Raw genomic sequence first — 17,287 nt, 5'->3', positions numbered from 1 at the left:
TGCATCCATTAGAAGGCAATACTGGACAAAGAAGGCCAAATTTTGAAATTTCTTAGGGGTAGGATTGTTTTAAACACATTTAAATGTCTGCACAGGTGGGATCAAGATGATTTCCCTAGCCATGACTAGGAGCCTAGAAAAAATTACACTCAGGGTTAAAGATGCATATACAATGTTATCAGGCCATATGAATTACCAAAGTACTTCAAAATAACAAAGAGTAGGCAGGTTAAGGTAGAACCTAGCATTTTATTATTTAGATCTTCAAACTGTTGGAATTGAGAACCAGACATACGTAATAAACCTCCAAAAATAGATCCTGAAAGGCACTTTCTGCTTAGGGCAAGCAGTCATGGAATAAGCATGTAAACAAGCTGGCTTCTCTGTACCACACCAGCCCAAGTCAGCTTTCTCCATGGCCAACTGCACCAGCTCTGCCCTCCCTTCTGTTAACACCAGCCAGACCCCCTGTAGGTCTAACCCAAGGTTTTTCTGTAGGACACCTTGGCCTACCTGGGAATGCTGGAAACATGTTAAAGGAATCATGGTGTTGAGGGAAAAAAAAAATATTTTAAAAGCTGCCATCTGAGGTGATGGCTTCTCTGTACTTACGCCATACCCCAGAATACAATAAATAAGCAATTAGAAAATGTTCAAGTATGAAGGGATTTCCTCCTCCCCGCCAAAGGTACTGCTCTCTGAAGGAAGCTGGTTTCTCTGTAGCTACACCAGCTGTTCAGAAAGCTCATTGGACCTGGTTTTGAAAATAAAACAAAGTTAAAACCCTGGGAGGAGTTATTGTGCAGTGTGGAGTACTCAGTCTTTCTTATAAAGAAAAAAAAAAAAAAAGTTATCTGGTACCAAAGTGTGCAACCTACAGACCCTCAGGTACTGCCCTGTGACTTCTCTGTATGACGCCACAAGGAAGTCAAGTGCCTGTTTGTCTAGAGCTAGGAATTGGTGAGGTTTGGCTAGTGCTGAAACCATGCATAGGATTGGTTTACTAAATAAAAACCTTATTACGTACATCCTCTGAAAAGTGGGGAGATTTAGATTTGGTGCTACTGAAGAGATGGCAATTAAGAGCATAAGCACCAGGGAGATGGTTTAATAGTAACTGCCCTTTTCTTTTTTAACGTCAGGCTAGAGCTCCAATTGGAACTTGCGTTACATGCAAGACTGATTGGATAGGGAACACTCCCTGACAAAGAGCTACATAATTAGAAGTGGATCAAGTTACAGGGAAGTTAAGGGAAGGCTTCACATTCATAATAGAGCTCAAGACATTACAAATTCATGCTGACAGGGCCGTGGCATTGCCACACAGAGGCTATCATGGAACTACAAGTACTTTACGTGCACATTACAAGGACATTTTCAGCATTTGGTGGGAAAGTCAATGCAATTAGGATTTTAGAGGGTTGGGTGACAGGGCACAAAGGTTCAATTTCAAAGCATTATTTACTACAGTGTTGTTTGTTGAGGCAGTTACATGGATCACCTATGCTCACTAAATTCATTATAAATGGTGAACAAAACACCAGGGACAGAATTAGCAAGCCCAACTTACAGTCCCCCACAAAAGCTACAATTTATGTCATTGACTAGAGTGACTGCAACTGATCAGGAGCTGAAAGAGGACAGGAAAATTTAGGAAGAAGGGCCCTTTCCCTCAGAGCTTGAAAGCTTCTCTGTAGCCTACGCCAACAAGTCTGGGGAAAAAAGGCTAACACTTTCAATATTTAAGCTTTTTGGGCACTTCCCATGGGAAGCTGTCCCTACCAAAGTGGCCATAGGCTGCAGTCCTCTGATAAATTGGCTTCTTCAGATCCAGATCCCTGGAATATACAAGTCCGTAACTTAATACGTAGCATTCAATTAAGATAAAGCAAAATAAAGAATCAGCAAGACTCATTCTCAAGAGCTCTCGCAAATGAGTTCAGTTCTCTGGGGTATGCTAGGAAAAAAGTTTGTGGCAAAATGTTACTTCCCTGGTGTCAAACTCCTTGCACAGTCCTTATTAGTAACTATAGTTCTTGGTTTTTTCCCGTCACTGGCTCAACAAATCTGAAAATATGTCATTATCCTGAGAAATTCCAAGGATCAAAAGCTCATCTGAGATCATAGAATACTTACCAATGTCCCACAGCCTCCAACCTATGTTTACTTTCTTTATAAAGCCTAGAACATCTCATTTTGGTATGTCAATTCCTTTTAGGTAGACACCTATAGATGAGTAGTGCAATGTCCAATATCGAACATGGAGGACTTTGCTACCCTGTTAGTCTAAGCCATGGAGCATTATAATTTTAGATTTTCCTAATAAACCTTTTTTGGAAGATAATTTTCAAGATTAATATCAACATGTTCTAGGTATTAAAAAGCGTCCCCCCCCCCCCCCCCCCCCCCCCCCGCACACTTTCACCTCCACAGATTCAAGCTGTAAATAAACACACCCACACCCTCAATTTTTTTCTCTAGCAATAGCCATTACCATCTTTACCTGACAATGACCCCAGGGCGGAGGTCAAAATTCTTCTTCACAATCTCTAATAGCTCTCTCTCACTCTTCTGAGAGGTGCCATAATGGAAAATGGAGATAGACAATGGATGAGAAACTCCAATAGCATAAGAGACCTAAAAGGATTCAAATGTCAAGAGAGTCAGTGATCTAAAAGCCCACACATTTGGGTTAAAATGCACTGGTATAAAAAGACAAGCAGGTAAGATTACTTCACTAAATATCCTGCCCCCCACTTACATGATTTAAATCCCCTTAATTCATTTCAGTTACATAAAAAATATATACCTGAACAAGAACCCTTCTGCATAAACCTCCTTTAACAAGGGATTTTGCCACCCAACGAGCAGCATAAGCAGCAGAACGGTCCACCTTGGTATAATCCTTTCCTGAAAAGGCACCTCCTCCGTGAGCTCCCCAACCACCATAAGTGTCCACAATGATCTTCCGGCCAGTCAAACCAGCATCACTCTGAAATTAGAGGATTTAAGTCACTTTGGGCCTAATCAATGGTCCATAAATGATGCTAGATCAGGATGCTAAATGCCTGTTCTCTATCACTGAGCAAGCATCTTAAGATTCATCTATAGGCTTCAGAAGGCCTTAAAAAAAAAAAAGATGGTAGTAACAATTTTGCATGTTACTGTCATAAAAGACCCAAAATTAAAATGAAATTAAAGCCTTACCTGAGGCCCACCAATAACAAATCTGCCACTTGGCTGAAGGTGGTAGATTGTATCCTCATCAAGGTATTTTGCAGGTACAACAGCTTTGATGACTTTCTCCTTCAGGGCATCCCTCATCTCATCAAGACAAACATCTTCATCATGCTGAACCGATATCACAATTGTGTGGACTCTGATGGGAAGCACAGCACCTCGATCCTGCATGTACTGCACTGTCACCTTGGAGGCAACAGAGGACACGAGAAAAAAATCTACCAAACAATAGTTTTGTATTTGGTTCTCTACCAGATATTAAGATATAGCCAAAGGACAAATGCTATTTCTTTTTCAGCTAGTCAACTAAAATTAAATGAAACATAACTTTAACTGGTTTTATGCCCTGCCAATATAAAGTGATAAGTCATTTAGCTTTATAATTCTACACAGAGCTCCAGTCATCACTTACTTGAGTTTTAGAATCTGGGCGTAGCCAAGGCAAAGTGCCATTGCGGCGTAGTTCAGCCAGTTTGGCATTGAGCTTGTGTGCTAAGACAATGGTTAAAGGCATACACTCTTCAGTTTCATCAGTGGCATAACCAAACATCAAACCCTAAAAAAGGAAGTCACCAATGTGATCAATCCAAGCTTCAGAATTTAGTGTTGTTACAGGAGACATAAATACAGCTTCTAACAAGATACCTGGTCTCCTGCACCAATGTCTTCCTCATTCCGATCAAGATGAACGCCTTGAGCAATATCTGGTGATTGTTGTTCCAAGGCCACCAGCACATTACAGGTCTTGTAGTCAAACCCTATAAACAGAACAATGTCTCACCGGGAGGAGGGAAAAGCCATAGCAATACCTCCTCCTGACAATTATTTGGAATTTTTCTAGATACTGCTAAAAAATAAATATACCTAAAATTTGCTATTTTTTAGAAAAGGGAATAGGACTGGAACAAAAGGCAGAAGAGAACCTACTAAAACAGAGTTAAATATCAGGAAGAAGGTAGTTTCTTCAATCCTTACTAGCTGTACCTTAGGGAAAGCCAATTCATTACAACTCACCTTTGGAAGAATCATCATAGCCAATGTGTTTAATGGCTTCACGAACCACTTTCTGGTAGTCAACAGCAGCTCTGGATGTAATTTCCCCAGCAAGAAGGATCATTCCAGTTTTAGCAACAGTTTCTAACAAAAGAGAGATTCACACCCAAACATCAACTTTTATAATTTTCATGATGTTACCTATCCATCAGGTGCTAAGAAAACTTGTGTTTTGAACCTACCACAAGCTACTTTGGCATCAGGGTCCTGCTGAAGGTGGGCATCAAGCACAGCATCACTGATCTGGTCACAAATCTTATCTGGGGGGAAAAAATTTCAGCTCATTTTTAACTTACTGTTAATAAGTACTTTGTGTCTCCTTCCTATAACTGTAGCTGTAAAGCCTTTGAAGTTATCAAACTTAACTGTCATGTAATTAAAGCACTGTCTACCAGAAGCCATTTGCCTGAATAATAAATGCTTGATAAAAGTGATGCATGTTACTTGAAGACGACACTGTGGTCTTAGTTGCACCAAAGCTCATCAATTCAGATAAGCCAGAACACCCAGCATATCTCAATCCACTATGACATATGCGATTTACACCTTATCCTTATATAAGGGTTTCAGTCCCAAATTTTCTACAAGTATTTCAACTATTGGGAAGTTGCCAGGGAAGACCATTTCCACTACTAAACAAACAGCCTTATAATTGATAGTCATCAGACAAAAGGAGAATGGTTGGTACTTGTGTTCAAATCCACAAGATAAATATAACCTAGGAAACATTTAGGCTTACAGTTTTGATTTTTACCAAAGACAACAATACTTATATTTTATCTCCCAAATAGTTTACATTATAAATCTAACCAGCAAGAAATGTGAACTGTTACTTTGCCTGTCTTATTATCAGTTTCTTAGCTAAACTCCATTAAATGCGAATTAACACATAATACAAAAAGAGATCTTTATGAAAAAAAGGGAATAGTGTCATTTGATTTTGTTGGAAGAGTAGGGCAAAAACAAGAGCTCAGACTGGAAAATGCCCCAAAGATGAATGTATTCTGAATTCCTGAATTTCTCACCAGTGTACCGTCATCTGACAGCTTAAAAATAAAATACTGGGGAGGAAGGAAAATACATAATACCCCTCACAATTCCACTTTCCGGAATTTTCCAAAACCATTCAAAACAGAATTCAAACAAAACGTGTACTGCAGCCAAGTCTGAGGCTCGGGAGTTATTACAATAGCCCACGCTTCAAGACCAAACAAAAAAAACCCCACCACCTGCTCTTCTGCAATCCTGCAGGCATCACGACTCTGAAACTGTCCTCCCCTCCTACCACCGCTAGGTTGCTGGTGGGATTTCATCATGGGCACAATAGACTAGAGATGGATACTTAAGCCCTAAGATCTGACGACGGCTCCGGTGGTCGCGTTAACAAAGGGCAGCAGCCGTCTGCACGGCCCAGTAACGACGTCGATGAGGGGATGCGCCCGGGCTGCGACGGGAGAACGTTCCGGGGCGACGGCTTCCCTCGTGCGCACGTCCGTGATCCCCATCATGGCGGACCAGTGGACAAAGCCCGGGGAGGGAAATGGCAAGTCAAACCCTGCCTGACCCCCGGCACCCACGACTTTAAAAGGAAACCGACCGCACGGCCGCTTCCACTTCATTCACGCTTCCCATCCATTTCACAGGGGCCAAATAAGGGATGCCCTCGCCACCGCGCTATATTTAGGCGAGGGCTGTCACCCGGGAGGCGAGGCCACGTTCCTCCAGGGCGCATGCCCGGGCCCCGGGGTGCCCGCGAGGCGCGGCGGCCCGCGGCGCGGCCTCCCACCCCTCGGCGGCGGCCCGGGTGCCACATGCGCCCGGCACGTGGTCGAGGCTGCAATGCGGGGCGCGCGCTCCCGCGGGCAGGGCGCGGGCACGCCCGGCCGCTCGCCCACCCGAGGCTTTCCGGGCGGCCTGGGCGGGGAGGAAGAGGCGCTGCCCTCCCCGGGCAGGACACGAGCTGCCGCGGCCCCCGCCCTCCGCGTTTTCTGGAATCTTCCGCGGGGGCCGAGGCGCGCGGGCGGATGGGAGGAAGGGAGCAGTGGAGGGGGGAGCGGCGGCCACGCGCCCGGCACAGGCGTTGCCACGAGGAAACCGCCGCCGCTTGGCCCACGGCCCGCCGGCAGCAGGCCCCGGCCCTCGGCCCGTGCCCTCACCTGGGTGGCCTTCCCCCACGGACTCTGAGGTGAAGAGGAACGTGCCCTCCTCAATGAACGCCTCGTGGAAGCCGTTGAGCTGACCGTTCATCTTGGCAGCGGCGAGCGGAAGGGGCGCTGAGCAGAAAGGGCAGCAGCGAGGAGACGACCGCGGCGGGCGCGAGGCGAAGGCTGCGTCCTACACGGCGCGAGGTGGCGGCGCGGAGCGAACGAGAAGGCGGGCGGCGCGGCCCGCTATTTATATGGCAGCGCGCGCGCGCGCCCGGCCCGGGCTGGACCACTCCGCGAGGCGGGAGGGGGGAGCGGGCGCCCGGAAGGAGCCCCTCCCTGGAGAGCCGCCTCGCTTTGAGGGGGCAGAGCCACGGCGATGCGGGAACGAGGGTGGATCCGGCCGGGGGGCCCTCGCGTCTGCGATGTGGCGGGGGAAAGCGAGGGGGGCTCTGTGGATACTCCCCTCGGCCGGGCCGTGGTACCGTCCGCCCGACCGTTGGCTGGGCTGTGGGCTCGGGTCGCCGCGCCCCCCAGCGGCGGCGGCGGGCAGCGGTGGCGCTCGGCCCCCGGGCCTCTCTCAGCCCTGAGGGTGTTTCCCGCCGCCCGACCTTGGGGGATGCCGGGGTGACGGGAAGCTCGGGCCCCTCGGCCAGAAGGGCCATCGGGGCTGGGCGGCGCCCGGCTCTTCGTCCCGTCCCCTCCCCGCTCCCTGTCAGTCCTGAGGGGCGGCCGCCGGGGGTCCTAACTCCTGTGTGGTGAAGACGCGTTAGTGAGAGAAACACAGAAACGAGAGTCTGTCGTGGACCTCGGCGACCGCCGCCCCGCCACCCCTCCCCAGCGAAAGTTCCTGTGGCGCCTATAGCTGAGGCCGCGCACAGGCCGCCCTTGCACTTGACAAAGGAAAAATGTATATCGGCCTTTGCCGTGTAACCTCCATCTTCTGTTCAGGACAATATTGAATCTTTTTCTTGGGGGCTTGTGGGGAGGCGAGCCCTATTTAATGAAGCCCTGGAACGTGACCAGGCGAAAGGGTCTGTTTCCTGAAGCTTTCACTTTAAAATGTCCACCTGCGTTGGTCCCGGTTTTGCCCATGAAAGGAATTTTAGGGAGAGAAGGAGGGGAAAGCTCCAACTTGAGGGTCTCATAAAGGAGTCCGGGGTCAGGAGGGGGATTCGTGGAGTCCTGATTTGGAGGGACCCCGAATGGAAAGAGGGCGGGTGTCGTCAGCTCTTCTGGGCCGGGGGGCTCGTTACCCCAGCAACGGGTTGAAGGGTGTTGGCAGGGAACAGGCTCGGAGAACGGGGGAGATTCTGAAGAACGCTCTGGAAGGAAAGATGGGAGAGTGGCTGAACTGGGAAGCAGAGGAGACCCTGGCGCTGTGCTAAGGGCTCAGGCCCCGCTCGGTGACCTCGTGTGCTCGCTCAGATCGGCAGCAAGGAAAGCTGAAGTCACGATCCCGGACAAATCTAGATGTGATTTGTAGCTGTTGGTGTTTATTTTTCAAACCGACCTGTCGTGGAAGAATTAACGATATGACTATCATTTTTGTTGTCGTTTTAGTGTTCTTTCACCCCTTAGTCTTTTTTTCCAAGCAGAATGCCAAGTCATTAACTGACAGGAACAAAATGCCTGTGGAGGCTGGTCAGTGCATTATCTCCCAGCAGAAAAATCTATAGGGGAAGCCAGAATATCATTAGAAGGTTATTTTTTTCCCTTTTTTTTTTTTTTTTTTTTTTGTCGTCTAGAAGGTTATATTATTAGTCTGGAGTCAGAACCAGAGGATTAGTTCAGTTCAATGATGAGCTGATTAAACCCTGATCCCGTATGCAACCAATTCCACAGGCAGGCTAGGCCTATTGGGGAGATTAGAATCAGCTGTGTGTACTTGCTTACCTCTTCTTTCTTGTTCCTAGAGTGTATGATACAGTGGCTGAGAGTAGGGGTTTTGGAGTCACACCTTTATCACTTATTAGTTGTGCTGTGCAAACAGCCTCTCTCCACCTCCTTGTCCTTTGTCTGTAAAATTGGGATAATAGCATTGTTTCAAGGATTAAATGAAATCATGCAGGTAGTCTTTAGCACAGTTCTAGCACATAAGATTTTTTTTAAACAGCTGAAAAAAAATTAGTTATATTTTCTGCGAATAATCTGTCAATAGCTTCCAATTGCTGTTAGGAGAAAGACTGAAATCCTTATATAGCCCTAAAGGCCTTTTATTTTTTATTTCTCTCTCCCCCCTCCTCCCCCAGTTGTCTGCTCTCTGTGTCCATTCACTGTGTGTACTTCTGTGTCTGCTTGTATTCTTGTCAGTGGCACCGCGAATCTGTGTCTCTTTTTGTTGCATCATCTTGCTGCGTCGTTCTCCAACTGTGCCACACCACTCCTGGGCAGGCTGCACTTTTTTTTTTTCCATGCAGGGCAGTTCTCCTTACAAGCTGCACTCCTTGAGTGTGGGGCTCCCCTGCATGGCACAGCACTCCTTGTGCACATCAGCACTGTGCATGGGCCAGCTCACCACATGGGTCAAGAGGCCCAGGGTTTGAACCCTGGACCCCCTCTGTGGTAGGCAGATGCTCTATCAGTTGAGCCAAATCCGCTTCCCAAAGGCCTTTTAAAAAGTCACAGTTTACTGGATGAAACTATTAGTATCAAAACAAAGCAGGGCACATTTTCATTGAGTTTGTTTTATTCACATTGTCCTTTCCTTCCTTCCCTGAATATGTCTGAGCACCTCTGTGAGGCAGGTCCAGGGAATGGTGCTATGACAGACTCGGTCGTGTTCTCCTCAGGAACTCTAAAGGAGGGGAGATCCTTGAATAACTTATCCTCCCCATCCTCTCCCAGTTGCCACTCTTAGATGAAAACTTCACCTGCATTTTCCTTCATTGCACTAAGTGCAAGTTTGCAATGACAGATTTGGTGATTATTTGATGAATGCCTCTAATTCCCAGTTAGGCTTGTAAGCTCCATGATGAGAAGATGGTCTGTTTTGCTCAAGCTTTGTTTGCCGAACGCTTGGTACACAGATGGTGTTTAAGAATATTTGTTCAAGGAAAGGATGAGAAAAGGGAGGGAAGAAGGAAAGGAAGCAAAAGAAAAGAATGAATAGAAGGGAAGGCAGAGAGAAGTAGGGAAATGAGATGACCCATTGCTCATGTAAAATCAGTAAAAAGAGGTCCTGTTTTGTTTTAGTCACAAGCACTATATATAATTTATGAAATTGAGAGCCTTTTACTAACAGGAAAGCACATGGCCATTCTGTTCTGGAAAGGAGATTTCTGATTTCATAGATTAATGCCTTAGGGTAAGATAAACTAGGAAAGGTTTATTTCATATTTAACAGTAATAGAAAAAAATCTAGTAAGTGCCTAGAGGCTCCAGATTTCTCGAGTCAGATATCATTAACGGCAATAGTCCTATGAAAGAGGTAACATTGGGACTGGATAAATTAGCGGTTGTGAATAAGGCAGCAAATGTAACAACTCCAGGCCTTATCAGTTTGTCGGTCAAGAAGAAAGTTCCAGTAGGTAAGAGAAAGCATTTGCAGTATAAGAAGCTGTTGAGGCAGAAGCTCCTAGGCTGTGAGTCTTAAGATAGCACCTTCCATGTGAGGTCAGGTCAAGAAGAAAGAAATCTAGGCCAGAATCCTCCAAAACTGTGCCACTCCTTCAGGGCCAAAACTCAGAAATCTTCTATGACCTTGAAAGCTAACTTGAGGGTCAGAAACAAGTACTATGTGAATCCCCTCATATTTGTTGTATTTTGGGTTTACTTCTCTGCTTTTCTAATTCTTATTCAAATCTTTTCATGATATCAACAAAAAAGTGAGGGCTGGAAGAATGCATAGACCATAGTGACGAAGATGCTGAAGAAGACAATAACATAATGATGGTGACTGCTACAATTTATTGTGACAGGCACAGTTCTAATATCTACTCCTTATAACACATCTAATGAGGTAGGTATTTTTAGTTTTCCTTTTTGACAGATGAAGAAACAGAGATATTATGTAATTCACCCAGGTCACACATTTAGTCAATAGTGGAGCTGGGTCTTGAGCCTAAATTCATACCTCTTATTACAAGTCACACAATAAATACATCCTACTTTCTAAGATAATGAATGGTACCAGTTTGGTTTGTATCCTTTCATTCCATATCTTTTTATATGATTACACACACACATATTTTAGCAAAATATCTGTTTCTCTGAAACATGAATTTTTCTCTTTAAATTTTCATGACCACCTCTCCAGGACACTACTTCTAGAGAAATCTTTTTTTTTTTTTTTTAAGATTTATTTTTATTTTGTTTATTACCTACTCCCCTCCCCCCCCCCCCTGCCCCGCCTGTATTCACTGTTTAATTTCTGTGTCCATTCGCTGGCTGTTCTTCTGTGTCTGCTTGTCTTCTCTTCCCATCTTCTTTTTAGGAGACCTCTGATGTGGAAAAGAGGCACCCAGTTGCTGGAGTCACCTCAGTTCCCTGGTTTGTTGTGTCTCTCATTGTCTTTCTTCTGTGTCTCTCTTTTGTTACTTCATCTTATTGTGTCAGTTCATGGCATGGGCCAGCTCTCTGCAGCGTGGGCCAGCTTCACCTTCATCAGGAGGTTCCAGAAACTGAACCTGGGACCCCCCCCAATATGGTAGATGGGAGCCCAGTTGCTTGAGCCACATATGCTTCTCTATCATTTCCCCCCCCATCATTCTTTTTATAATTATAAAATATACTATAGTATGACTCTGTCATACAATTCATTCATACATTGCCTTGAAATTCTATTGTTTCTCATTTTTGCTCTACACACAATGCTGAACCTACCATCTTTGCATGTATACTTTTTGTGAACCAATGTTTATATTTTTGTGGAAAAAAAACTTCCCAAAGTGGAATTGCTGAAATAAAGAGTGTATGTATTTTTATGTGTTGTGGTTACAGACAGATTACTTTCCAAATGGCTGCCAAATCTCCATGTTCCTACCAGCAAGGTATGAGGATATTATCTTCTAACTCTCTCACCACTGGAGGATGTTATCACTCTTTTGCATTTATTTTTTTCAGTATGGCAAATGAAAAATGGTAAAGAGAATATTTTTATAACTTTAGGAGGCCTTTGCAAGCAATATTGGGTGTCCAGAAGCTACAGAGGAAAAGACTGATAGACTTACCTAAACAAAAAGAAAAATTGCTCTGTAAGTAAAATCATAAGGCCATAAGAGAAAATATTTGCAATACATCTGGCAGAAAAAGGGTTAGTACAAATTGATTTTAAAAATTGACAAAGAGGGAAGTGGAATTGGCTCAACTGATAGAGCATCTGCCAACCACATGGGAGGTCCAGGGTTCAAACGCAGGGCCTCCTGACCCATGTGGTAAGCTGGCCCATGCACAGTGCTGATGCACGCAAGGAGTGCTGTGCCACACAGGGGTGTCCCCCGTGTAGGGGAGCCCCACATGCAAGGAGTGCACCCCATAAGGAGAGCTGCCCCGCACTAAAAAAGTACAGCCTGCCCACGAGTGGCGCCACCCACACGGAGAGCTAACACAGAAGATGACACAACAAAAAGAGACACAGATTCCGGGTGCTGCTGACAAGAATGCAAGCGGACACAGAAGAACACACAGTGAAAGGACACAGCAGACAACAGGGGGTAGGGGGGTGGAGAGGAGAGAAATAAATAAATCTTAAAAAAAAATAAAATTGACAAAGAGTCCAGTGAAAGGAGTATAAGTGGGTAATTCACCAGGGATGAAAAGCAAATGGCCAATAAACATATGAAAAGATGTCCACCTTCATGGATTCATTCATTTGCAAGGCGAGTTAGGGGGGGAAGAAAGAGGGGAAGTAGAGATGAGGGAAGGGTAGGAGGAGGAATCTAAATAATAGGATGTTCTCTCATCTTGCTTTCCCCTGTTTGTTTGGCCTCTGCTGAAGCTTCAATGATGCTAACGATGCTTTCCAAAATGGTGCTGTCTCCTAATGGTGCTGTTCATGAGAGTGTAAGGTGCCCAAGCACTAGGATTCGACTCTTCCTCTTTCCTAAGTATAGAACTCTCTGGATAATCAAAGTCTACCTGAGGCCTAAGGCAACAGCCCTCCTGTGAGTGAATATTGTAAGGATCTACTCTCACCGTTTCTGTTGCTGCCTACGTTGGCCACATGGCCATAGTCTAGAACCAGTCTCTGTTCCCTTGAATGATTAGTGTCTTTGTTGGGACAGGTTGAGATGGCTTTTGCTTCCATGTAGAATACCACCTGCTATCCTCAGCTTTCATCTAGGACAGCATATCGTTGGGGACCTTACTGGAAGGATCCTTGACTCTGTGGGGTTATTGTTTGGTTACCCCATTCCAAGATTCTAGCTGTGTTGAAGCATCAACCCCCGTCTTTTGGGCTAGGTTATGTAGAGAGTAGATCTGGCCGGATCTGTTTCTGAAATCCCTTTACAACTGCAACAGCTAGGATTCAGAGTAATGGGCTATGAGTTCTCATGCTTTAAGGCGCATATGAATCATCTGAGGCCTTCCGTACCTGTTTTAGTTTGTCAAAGGGCTGGCCATGCAAAGTACCAGAAACGGGTTGGCATCTATAAAGGGGACTTATGTGGGATAAAAGCTTACAGTTCTAAGGCCATGAAAAGTCCAAATCAGGGTGCCATCAGAGATGATTTCTCACCAAAGTCAGCTACTATTGTCTAGGCACGTGGCGAAGCAAGAGGGCTACCAATCTCTGCTGAGGTCGCCGCCTTTCTGCGGCTGTAGACAAACCTGGCATAGGGCTTGTCTCTTACCAGTCCTCTCTCTCTCTCACTCTATATCTCTCCCTCTCTCTCTCTGGGCCTTAGCATCTTGAGTTTCCCAGGGGCTTCACTCTTTGCACCTCAGTTGTGGGCTAAACCTCTCCCATATGGCAGCATCAAGCATGGTGGCTCTGTCTATGTGTCCATTTATATTAGATCCAGCATGGGGTTGGAGACTTTACCTGAGTCACGCCTTACTGACAGTCCAATTCAAAGCCCTACATCGAGCTTATGAAGTAGTCTAATCAGAGGCCCTTCAGCTGAATTTAATGCAATCAAAAAATACCACACTCAGAAATAGATTAGTTTACAAACATAATCTTTCTCCCTTGGGGATTCATATAATACTTCCAAACTGCCATAATACCTATGCATTTTAAACAAGAGTCTGCTGTCCTAACAAGCTCCAAGGAGGCGATGATCCTGCTAGACTGTGGATCACACTTTGAGTAGCAAGAATCTAGATTGGCAGCCTGCAGACTGGCATAGGGTTCTCCTGGGGCTGTGTGAAGTCTTCCCAAAGGTCTGTCCAGACATGGATAGTTTTGAGGGAATCAATTTCTAGATCTCCAACTTCCATATGAACAAACCACTTTCTAAAGCTGATTTGTTTGAGAGGGGGCCTGAGATGGAGGAGTAGGTTTTCTTCTCCCTAATTCTCTTCCACAGTGGCCCTTAAGTGTGTTAAAGAAAGGAAGACCTCTCAGCCAGCTGACTCTCTGCCTGGAAGGCTAAACAGAAAAACACATGGAAAAAACAAAAAGTATTGAGAAAGTGCATAACTCTCATGACTAATTAGTCTTTTTTGCAAGTTAAGCCCTTTGTTTTCTACATAATCTGATGACTTACTGCCATCTTTAGCTGATAGATTATTAGGCATATTTTTAGATGATAGGCCACTATGTGATTTATTTTGGTATCTAACTCAGAGGGAATTAAAAAAAATAGTACATTGCTCTAATAAAACTCCTTCCATAGCTATCTGCTTATTTATGTGAAAAAGGTTACTCGGTATATACCTCAATAAAAATGAAAAATAGGAGTAGAATCAGTAATGAATGCTGTCTCTTTGTAGCAATAAGTAAACTCTTACATGAATTTACAGAATAATTGGGGGAAAAGGTCCATCCACCTCAAAGAAACACACATATATACACACATATGTGACTATGTAATTTTCCCTATTTGTTAGATAATTATAAAAAGATATTTGCTATTTTGATCAATTATGTACCAATTATTATATTGATAACTCAAGCCAAAGGAAATTTTGCTAACTCTTATAGCCTTACATTTATAGTAAACATTTTCTAATAAATTTTAATTTATATACATATTCTGGTTCAGAGCAGGGGTAGGGTGATCAATAAAAGGTTTTCAAGGGGGGGAGGAGCAGGGAGAGAAATAAAATAAATAAATAAATAAAAAGTTATTAAAAAAAAAGGGTTTTCGCGATAAAACACGGGGAAGCGGATTTGGCTCAATGGATAGAGCATCCGCCTACCACATACATAGGAGGTCCAAGGTTCAAACCCAGGGCCTCCTGACCCGTTTGATGAGCTGGCCCATGCGCAGTGCTGATGCACGCAAGGAGTGCCATGCCACACAGGGGTGTCCCTCTCATAAGGGAGCCCCACAAGCAAGGAGTGCGCCCCATAAGGAGAGCCACCAAGCGCAAAAAAAGTGCAGCCTGCCCAGGGTGGCGCCGCACACATGGAGAGGTGACGCAGCAAGATGATGCAACAAAAAGAGACACAGATTGCCAGTGCCACTGACAAGAATACAAGCGGACACAGAAAAACACACAGTGAATGGACACAGAGAGCAGACAACTGGGAAGGGTTGGGGAAGGGGTGAGAAATAAATAAAAAATCTTTTAAAAAAACCATAAAATACCTCAATTTAAAAAAAGATAAAATACGAATATATTACATTAGTAGAAAATTGTTTGGGGGAAGTAGATTGGAATTCTCAGAGAAAAAGGAATAATATAAGCTTTCCAACTATTAAAGAATTAACGTTTTTTTTAATTCATTAAAAAAAATATTACATTCAAAAAATATGAAGTCCCATTAAACCCCACTGCCCCCACCCCCCACCCCCCACAGCAACACTCTCTCCCATCATCATGACACATCCATTGCATTTGGTGAGTACATCTCTGGGCATCGCTGCACCTCATGGTCAATGGTCCACATCATAGCCCACACTCTCCCATGTTCCATCCAGTGGGCCCTGGGGGGATCTACAATGTCCCATAATTTTCCGTGAAGCCCCACCCAGGACAACTAAAAATATGGAACGCTTTATGAATTTGCGTGTCATCCTTGCGCAGGGGCCATGCTAATCTTCTCTGTAGCGTTCCAATTTTAGTATATGTTCTGCCGAAGCGAGCACTAACGTATTTTTAAAATGATGGTGAATATCAAATCTTAATAGTATTTAGATGCTATTGGATATATTTACAAGTGATAGCTTATTAGATTTTAAATGCCAATATTTACAAAATGCTCAAAGTTACATACTAAACATATAATGAAAAAAATTTAGATGTCTGCTTAAAATATGCTGGTAGCATATAATTTCAGAGAACTATTTTGGGAGTAAAAAGTAATGAAACTTTGAAGCCCATCTGTCTGGACTGATGGAGATGAGAGGGTGCTCTAAGAATTCAACCTTTGATTGTTTAGAAATGGACTTCTCTAGTTTGTGTAAAAGTGATTGTAAAAGAGACGATCCAGGAGAGTCCAGGTAGGAACTTCCTGTGAGGCCAGGTACAGGTAGCTCATGGGAAAATTGTTTTAAAAATATGACCACTTTCTGCCTAGGATTGTGTGTAAATGCCATTCATTAGATATTTTGTAGGGTTTCTCCAACAGTGGCAATAGTGACAACTTGTGCTGGATAAGTTTTGTGGGGGGGCTGACCTCTGTAGCAATATCCTTGACCTCTACCCACTACATGAGGATCGCACCTCACCCCTCAGGTGTGATAACTGAAAATGTTCTCCCGGGTTGAGAACCACTGAGATATTAGAACACTGGAGGGTTGTTGATAGTGATGACGTTAATAACTCAGGGCCCATATTGCTTCTACCCTGCTGGTATCTCTCGTAAATGAAAATTTGTATCCCCTAATATCCAACAATCCCACTTCTAGCAATTTACTCTAAAGAAATGCTAACCTTCGATATATAAATATGTTGTATGTGTTTATCAGCATTGTTTATAATAGCAAAAATATGGAAGCAGCTTAGATGGCTGGACAAGAATAGGGAAATTGAAAAGTTATGGTACTCAGTTCATGAAGGAGGGAAGTGGATGTGGCTCAACAGATAGAGCATCTGCCTACCATATAGGCGGTCCAAGGGTTCGATACCCAGGGCCTCCTGGCTTGCATGGTGAGCTGGCCACGTGCAGCGCTGCTGCGTGCAAGGAGTGCTGGCCCACGCAGGGATGCCCCCGCGTAAGAGTGCCCCCCACGCAAGGAGTGGCCCCTGTGCAAAGAGATATGCCCTGCGCGAAACCGCAGCCTGCCCAGGAGTGGTACCACACACACTGAGAGCTGACACAGCAAGATGATGATGCAACAAAGAGAAACACAGATCCCCAGTGCTGCCTGATGAGAATAAAAGCAGACACAGAAGAATGCACAATGAATGGACACAGAGACAATGCGGGGAGGGGGGCAGAGAAATCTTAAAAAAAAAATTCACAGTGGAATACTATGCAACTGCTAAAGACAGTGAGGTCAAACCATATGTACAGATTGTGATTTTCTGCTGTTTAATAAATTTTTCTGCTGTAAGACTCTGCTGCATTAAAAAAATTCCTGCAATTTAATATAGAGTATCTTATCCTGTTTTTGTAAAAATTCTTACACAGGTGTTAAGTATGACTACATATCATATTCGCGGATTCATAGAAAACATTAAGAAAGTCTACACACCAAATTTTAGAGTGGTTCCTCTTTGGGGTGTGATTTATACTTTTCCTATATTCACTCCTGTGTTATTTGAATTTATAAAAATTTGGAAACATTAGTTCC

At 44.4% G+C, this 17,287-nt stretch overlaps 1 protein-coding gene and 1 non-coding gene across 2 annotated transcripts; both read right to left on the bottom strand.

Moving 5' to 3' along the window:
- Nucleotides 1-229: 229 nt before the first annotated feature.
- MAT2A (methionine adenosyltransferase 2A) lies at nucleotides 230-6,773 on the bottom strand. The gene is made up of 9 exons (XM_058279022.2): nucleotides 6,450-6,773; nucleotides 4,476-4,553; nucleotides 4,255-4,377; nucleotides 3,886-3,998; nucleotides 3,653-3,796; nucleotides 3,208-3,426; nucleotides 2,810-2,992; nucleotides 2,504-2,637; nucleotides 230-1,838 (listed from the first exon to the last, which is right to left on the bottom strand). Exons 1-9 carry the CDS (start codon nucleotides 6,538-6,540, stop codon nucleotides 1,736-1,738), a joined length of 1,188 nt encoding a protein of 395 aa, XP_058135005.1. The 5' UTR covers nucleotides 6,541-6,773; the 3' UTR covers nucleotides 230-1,735.
- An 8,757-nt stretch (nucleotides 6,774-15,530) lies between these two features.
- On the bottom strand, nucleotides 15,531-15,637 carry LOC111763101 (U6 spliceosomal RNA). Its single transcript, XR_002796041.1, has one exon. It is a non-coding gene; the product is annotated as a U6 spliceosomal RNA (small nuclear RNA).
- Nucleotides 15,638-17,287: the final 1,650 nt, after the last annotated feature.

This window comes from Dasypus novemcinctus, chromosome 17, assembly GCF_030445035.2.
Source record: "Dasypus novemcinctus isolate mDasNov1 chromosome 17, mDasNov1.1.hap2, whole genome shotgun sequence".
NCBI lineage: Eukaryota > Metazoa > Chordata > Mammalia > Cingulata > Dasypodidae > Dasypus > Dasypus novemcinctus.
This window is presented reverse-complemented; position numbering and strand designations above follow the sequence as displayed.